Below are 8,470 nucleotides of genomic sequence, written 5' to 3' on the forward strand. Positions count from 1 at the left end.
AAAGTAACATTTCTGAGCCTACACAGAAGAGTCAGAAAAAATTATATTAGTTTATTATATATCGGTATAACTTATTAATATCTCTGTACATCTTAATAGATATATTTTTATACTGTAATAATAAAATTATATGAATTGTGATTATTTGTATCCAAAGTAAAAGTTTGTTTTAATATAATATATGTGTGTATATTACATGTATTTATTATGGGTATGTGATACACTCACATACTTAAAAACAAAACTATACAAGACAATTAAATTACATTTAAATTTATATAATTTGTATCACATCTAAAAATATATATATATATATATATATATATATATATATATATATATATATATATATATATAAATAAATAAATTTTTTCAAATATATGCATGCGTGTGTGTGTTTATATATGCAATTAATTTTTGCCCAGCACTAAAAATAATATAACAGAACCAGCTGAACTGGCTTGTCTCTCTCCCTCAGGTTTAAAAAGCGTGTGCTGATTCAGCAGCTGGAAACCGCTCTGGAGGAGATTGAAGACAGACAGATGCTACCCGCACAAATCAACAATGTCCACAGCAGATAGTGGCAAGTCACATCTCACCGCTGAGAGACACACCAGACGAGGAAAGCCGGCAGATCATGCCAGCGGAGCACACAGGTTTGAGCCCGACCCATCAGCCTCAGTACCAGAGTACGCAGGGATGGAGAAGGGGAATTAAAGAGGACAGAGGCCTGTCTGGCTCTGATCCAGGCGCTTCCAGTTACTGTGATGTGTCATAAAAGAAGCGTTCCAGGTTCGACAGGGGTTTTTTATTCAATCTGCAGGCTTTGCAGGCCTGAAAATGACCATAATGGAACTATAAAAAATGGATAAACACACTCCAGAAAAGCCAAGCCTCCACTGTGTGATAATACAGGGTCATCCAAAGGAGAGGTCAGTGTCTGTTATGTGAAGTGATTAATACACAGGGCTTTTCACACTTGAAATGATTAACCACGGGTAAAGTGAATCCTGTCCTGTTACACGTTTCACACTGCTTATAGTTTACCCTGGGCTAACAATTAATCATGGCTATTCATGTGCTGACGTTTAACACCAAACAATCCTAAACCCTGGTTAATGTCCTTATTTTCAGAAGTGGGCTATAAGGACTATTGATTGGATGAACAATGGCTCTAGTGTTTCGCGTCCTTATATTTTATATCTCTTGAAGGGAGGTTTTGTTTTCCAAATGATTAGCCATCTTTATTTTCAACTGATGAAAATGGGTTTTTGAGACTCTTCAAAGCAAATAGGAGTCATGTGATTGGCTGTTGGTTGCTAAGCATAATATTTTATAGCCTCGTTCTCAATAAGGACAATTAATATATTGATAACAACAAATATATAAGGTGCATCCAATTACAAACAGAGTAACTAACGTCAACTTTTATTGCTGGTAATTTACTAGCCCTCAGGCCATTAAAGAAGATAACATTTTAATTTGCTTGAACATTTTGGATGATTTTTAGCTGAAACCGTGGGCCTTAGTCAATCATATAAGGCAGTCTTTTGGTATAGTGCCCCTGATGATACATGCTGGTCTTATCAAGGAAATCTGTGCAAAAAACTGAACATTAAATACAGCATATCTACACTGTAAAAAACATCCATTATTTTTAATGTTTTTTTTCCAGCAGCTAGAGTGCTGGAAAAAATAGGTAAAAACAGCCAGGTAAATTACAGAAATTCACTATAAAATAACAGACGCTTAATTATAGAAATTTACTGGAAATTTAAATTTAAGTAAATTTCTATAATTTAACAGCTGTTATCTTACAGTGAATTTCTGTAATTTAACAGCTGTTATCTTACAGTGAATTTCTGTAATTTAACGGCTGTTATTTTACTAGGATTTTCTGTAATACAACGGCTGCTATCTTACGATGAATTTCTGTAATTTAACGGCTGTTATTTTACTAGGATTATCTGTAATTTAATGCCTTTTATCTTACGGTGAATTTCTGTAATTTAACCGCCGGTATTTTGCTTTTTTTTCAGCACACTAGCACATTTTTTTACACTGTACCTTTAATCCACAGCCTCAGCAAATGGTTTATTTACAATAGTCTGGATCAACAATAGTTTCTCTCTGCAAACACTCAAAAAGTGACATTTGCTGTTTGTTTAAACTACTTATTTAACCATTTGATACACAACTATGTAAAACCACCTCTAATGCACAACATGAGTCTAAAATGACCCACATACATTTCCTATGTAATTTCATGTTTGGCTGGAATTTTTTTGTTGTTGTTGTTGTTTTCTCTTTTGAAATCAGTTATCTCAGTATTAAACATTCCCTTATATAAATACTCCCTAATATACCAACAAACATTATTTGTAATCAAAATGTAAGAAATAAATAAGAATTTGTGATGGTCAAAAACAAGTTTATTGAGAAATTCCTGAAATACCAAGTAAAGAAATTAATTTATTGCAAAGATAAAGAAAGTCAGAAGTCAGTCAGGTCACTTTAGACTCAAATATGCATCAAAGTGTTAAAATGAGCTGAAACAGCACTATTCTTTAGTTTTTATTGGGACAACTTAATTTTTTGATGTTCAGTCCACTTATATTTAGAAAAAAGTAATGAGTTAACTTACTCCCTTCATGTTGTCCCAAATACAAGTTTAGACAGTGTAATGATGACGTATGTGTGCAGGCACAGATTCGCTGATGTTGATTTTTTTGCAACTTGTATATTAACACACTCCATTTATTTACATATTATGAATGCTAAAAATCTTCTTTAATGTTTAAAATTAGATCTCTAAAATGAATCCTTTCCCACTGCACAAGTTTGCCATTGCAATGTGAGGTTAACATAACATAAACTATGTAAAAAACTGTGGTAATCTCACTACAAGCAAACATGAAACGTTCCGTTAATCAGGGTTTAAAACCAGTCAGAACAATATCTGGAGTTGAGCTCAGTGTGAAAAGCCCTTATATTTATATATATATATATAATTATTTTGTCAGTCTGTTGTTACTTGGCATCAATGGATAGGTCAGTGCAAATGATAATGTGGAAAATCTGATTTGTGTATGCATAAAATGCTCACAAGTCAGGGGGTAAACAACATAGCTGGAGCTGTAAAACAGTCTGGATTGGGAACTACACTATTGGAAGTCTCTCAAGAGCAATAACCCTACAATCATCAGTATGCCAAGCTCTATTTTACTGTGGAAAACACACGCCGTTACAGTTTATGCAGATTTTTCAGGAGAACAACCCTGTGACTGAGATTTGGTAGCTGACTTGTTGTATTTGTGGTGATATGTAATGTCCCCATAGATTAGCATCAATCATTGTTCTATCAAGCAATAGCGTCCACTGAGAATACACACACAAGCACCCTGTCCAAGACGAAATCTGGCTCATTGCACAAACTGGGAGCGCTTGTGTGAAATAAACTGGTCCACAGCCGCGTCCTGTCCAGTATGTGGTCACCTGACATGTTTCGTCATCTGGGAGAAGACGCAAAAGACTGCTTCGTTCCGTTCACAGGCGCAAGTTACGTTAGTGACCCCTTTCTTGTTTGTTTTGTTCGTTTTGAAAAAGACAGATGTATACTACTTTTTAATGTTCATAAATAATATAGATTATTTTTGGATGGTATTCCTACAGGAACATGAAAAGATATTTTAAGAATTGTATAAAGCATTTTGTAAACTGATATTATATAGAAAAAGTTTTATGATTTTTTTATGAAAACGATGGAAAAAATAAAAATAAACTTTAAGAAGTAAAATGGCTGGCTTATTGTAAAATGATGCATTACATTGCATAATTGAACACTGAGAGTTGTACTAATGGGCAGCACGGTGGCTCAGTGGTTAGCACTTTCACCTCACAGCAAGAAGGTCACTGGTTTGAATGTCAAGTGTGAATTACAGTGTGGAGTTTGCATGTTCTCCCCATGTTCATTTGGGTTTCCTCTGGGTGCTCTGATTTCCCCCACAGTCCAAAGATATGTGGTATATACAAGGGAATTAGGTAAACAAAATTGGCCATAGTGAATGAGTGCATGTGAGATTGTATGGATATTTCCCAGTACTGGGTTGCGGCTTGAAGGGTATCTACTGCATAAAACATATGCTGTAATAGTTGGTGGTTCATTCTGCTGTGGTGACCCCTGATAAAAAAGGGACTAAGCCAAAGGAAAATGAATGAGCTGTGCTATTTTATTCCTTTCATTCAAAAAGAAGATGTTGATTTGATCAAGAGTGACCAGCGAAAACATTTATAATATTGACTAAGATTTTTAAACTTAATACTCATCAAACAAATGCTGGAAAAAAAAACATAATTTAAGAATGGAAACAATAAAATAAACCAGGTTTAAAAACATCACAGTGATTCTTTATAAATTTGGGAATGTTTTTAATTGGTAGAATATTTTTCAGCTTTTATTAGTTTTTTTTAAATGCTGTCTTTGTGTCCATGAGGCATTATAAATGATTAATAATCATAACAATTCAATCTGAAGTGGTACTTTGCATATACACTCACTGGCCACTTTATTAGATACACCTGATATCTTTATTAGATATATTAGATATCTTAGATATCTTTATTAGATATCTTTATTAGATACCAGCTGCTCATTGAAACCAAATTTCAAACCAAGCATCAGAATGGGGAATAAAGGTGATTTAAGTGACTTTGAACGTGGTATGGTTATTGGTGCCAGAATGGCAATAGAAGATTGAAAAAAAATGTTGCCTGGTCTAATGAGTCTTTATTTCTGCTGCGACATTTGATGGGGTCAGAATTTTCATTTCTTGCTCAGTAGCACACTATATTCTGCATCCAGTTAAGACTATTAATGCATACAATTTCACTCAATCTCTTTCGGCCATTATACAGTTGTTTGAACATAAGCCAATTGCACTAGGCACTTTTTGCATAAAAAGCACAATTTTAAACAACTACTATACATTGTTTACATCCGTTTACACAATCAGTATTATATATTATTTACATTCATAGATATTTATACATATACATTTATACATTTCATATTTATACTTTGTCACTTCTGTGTATATATGTGTGTATGTGTGTGTGTGTGTGTGTGTGTGTGTGTGTGTGTGTGTATATATGTATGTTGTGTATGTTGTGTGTATGACTTCACTGTGGACAGCAAAGTAAGAATTTCATTGTTCAGGGAAACGTGTTTCCTTACTGTGCACGTGACAATAAACAAATTGAGTTGAAATATTTTCATTAAATAATGTTAACAAAGATGAATAAATACAGTGATAAATGTTTTGTTTATTGATGTAAATATAAACTAACATAACTGTGTTTTTATAAGGGGCAGTTCACCCAAAAATGAAAATTCTGTCATCATTTGCTTCTCCATAAATTGTTTCTTTCTTCTGTTGAACACAAAAGAAGATATATTGAAAAATGTTGCCTTTGAGATCCAGAGTTCAACAGAGGAAAAAACTACATAACAGTTTAAAAGCATAGAGAGTGAGTAAATTGTGAATGTTTTTTGGGGTATACTGTCACTTTAAACCTTTCCTGTAGTCCAAATAGAAGCATGGTACTAACATGGTTCACTTCCCTACTGAATGATAGATGACACTCGAAGACAACTCAAACTAAATACAGCTGTAGATTTGGTTGTGTTCAAACCTTTGACCAATGATAAATGGCCCAGATTTTCAACACAAGTGATTGATTTATGCAAATGCATCAGCAAAACCAACTGTTTAAATCAGTGTCACGGAACAAGCTAGTAACAAAAGGAAGAGACTGAACAGTGCTGGGATAAGAGGGGTTGCCGTTGCTGGTATTAGCAGGTCTCGTCTAGCAAAAAAGGGGCTTAGTGAAGGATTAGTATAATTACAGGCTTAAACTGGACCTTTTTAACAATCCATTCTCTACTTATTGTACATAGAAAACAATGGCTAACCAGGCTGGTTTATCACACAGATATTTGTGTACACTTGAATGCTCCATATCCAGGCATTTAATGTTTTATTGACTAAATCATATATGCTATACTCTTATATTAAAGAGCCTCTGTTGACAATTTAAGTAACTGATATTTCTTTCAGTTTATCGACTAATGTGTTAAAACAGCCCAATAACACATCTAGGGTATGTCCCTTTGTTATGCCACATATAAGATTTTTTTTTTAAATTGTGGCTACTTTGCTATATTAGCCAAAATGAGTCAAGTTTTGATAAAGATTTCAATCTATTGAACTATTAACAATTATCTTTTAAAAATTTCTTTAGCTCGCTCTTCTGCTCACTTGTTGGGTAAGATGAGTTTGTTTATTCAGTATACTCAAACATTGCACTGAAAATCCTTGCAAAACCATGATGAATTTAAAACAAGTGGTCATGAAAGACACACTTGAATGCAGGTTTTTTAAATAACTATTTTAAGATGGTACAGTATGTGAAGACAGCTAGTGAAGTAGGAGAGAATGGAGTGGAATCTGGAAAGATATCAGGACTCCTGCATAGCAGTTATATAGTAGTCGACATTTGAAGTGGATCATCAGCTTTCCTCAAAGTCATCCTAAAACTATTGAACAGCACCCATTCCTGTCCTTCAGTTCTGAAAACGATTTTTGATCCACTTCAAATGTTGATATGCTGGAACACTGACCGCAGGGCTATTGGCACAAACTTGAAAGCATGTTAATACTGGAAGTGGTAATTTGCCCCAATTGACCACTTGTGATCATATCACTCAGATTGCATGTAATACCAGATGGAAACAAAGCTTATATGACCCCTCTCACAACAGGTAGTTAAAGGAACTCAATCTTCCGAGGACCATTTCCCTGGTTGCATTTGCACCTAAAAACTGTGATGTATGCAAACTGGCTGACAGCAACTATTAACAAAATCAGTACCTGAAAGATAAATTCCGCAATCATCTGAGCTGTGTTTTGTGGTAATTAAGATGCATTTTAAGTTCTGTGATAGAAAAAGCAAAAAGAAGGATTTCATTGGGGTTGAGAAAAGAACAATAGTTAGCTAGCAGCTAGCTCTCACATGTTCCCCCACTGAAGCTACGAAAAGTGGTTATGGTTAGTTCCTAGACAAAAAAACACATGGAAAAATCTAGGTTGCAGCTTTAAGAGGTGCTAATGAGTAGGGTGAGAATTACAGGGAGGGTTAACCTCCCTAAATTAGGACTGATTTCCCCTGAAAGATGCAGCCCGCAGCTTGGTGACGTACCGAACGAGGTCCACTATGTAATGGACAAACGCCCACGCCTCCTCCTACCCTAAACCCTACCGTCACATTAGTATGGGCGTTGCCTTATTGAGTGGTAAATGTTTCACTACAAATGGGACCTGCTCCAGCCCGTCATCGGGATTACATACTGCAGCAAGGACATCTTAGAAAGATGTCAATATTAGATGTTGGGGGGCTTTGCACTGATATGTGTCTTAAGTAGTAATATTATTCATAGCATTGTGAATACATGATTGCAGCCAGCAGGTTATACAGGAAAATATACCAGATCCAGCCTAATCGACACCATAAGTTTTCACAAAACACTTATAAAATGGGTGATTGTATTTATCTTTAGTAAAAGTAAAGTAAAACACAAATGTTGTGTATTTTAATAGATGCCTGTGCTAGCACATGAAACTACTGAAAAACAACAGCTGCCCCCACCCAATAGTGTTTGTATATTTCTCAGTTAAAGAGACCAGCAGAGGGTGCTCACCCTGTGGGTCCTAGTGCCCAGTATAGTGATGGGGACACTACTTTCAGAAAGAAGAAGTACCGTCTTTTGGATTAAAAGTTAAACTGACTCTCTGTGGTCATTAAAAACCCCAAGATGCACTTCAAAAATAGAAGGGGTGTGTCCCCTGCATCCTGGCCTGTCCACCATGCTCTCTTAACCATCCCCTTATTATCGAATTGGTCCGGTGCAGAATAGCTGCAGTCGTATTAACTCTCAAGTGCTATAAAATGTTATGAATTACTTGTTATCCTTCCTAGAACCAATCCCTCCTACACAAAATGTGGGTTCCTCCTCTAGGAACCATGAATAATTCAAAAACCCCTAATAATAAAGCAGTTACATAGACTGGGATTAGTAAGAGGTCAGAGCACCAGGGTCATGCCCTTACTCTTCATGTGAAGTGCTATGGGATTTTTAATGACCACAGAGCGCCTCATGTGAATAACAGGGATCTTTACCTATATACTGGGGAATTTGGAAGTGCAGACTCCAGGGTAAGTACCACTTCCAGTAGCAACCTAGTTTTCCCAGTAAGTCGAGGCACTGACCGGGATCAACCCTGCTTAGCTTAAGTGGGCAACCAGCCTAGTGTTAAAGGGTGATACGGCCGTGGCATATCTCATTATCATCAGAACAGACTGCAATTATATAATAAAAGAAAAACAAATCAGTGGATTTCATCCAGCTTACAAA

General features: G+C 35.5%; 1 protein-coding gene across 2 annotated transcripts in view; it reads left to right on the plus strand.

Annotated features, from left to right (window-relative positions):
• Positions 1-3,796, plus strand: part of ints6l (integrator complex subunit 6 like) — a 44,562-nt gene extending 40,766 nt beyond the window's left edge. The window contains exon 19 of one of the 2 annotated variants that reach the window (XM_087280282.1): positions 479-3,796. In XM_087280282.1, the coding sequence (XP_087136408.1) occupies positions 479-581 (103 nt within the window). In that variant the 3' untranslated portion in view covers positions 582-3,796. 2 annotated transcript variants of the gene reach the window in all.
• The last annotated feature ends 4,674 nt before the right edge of the window (positions 3,797-8,470 follow it).

The sequence above is a fragment of the Danio rerio genome, chromosome 14 (genome assembly GCF_052040795.2).
Source record: "Danio rerio strain M-AB ecotype USA chromosome 14, GRCz13ab, whole genome shotgun sequence".
Lineage (NCBI taxonomy): Eukaryota > Metazoa > Chordata > Actinopteri > Cypriniformes > Danionidae > Danio > Danio rerio.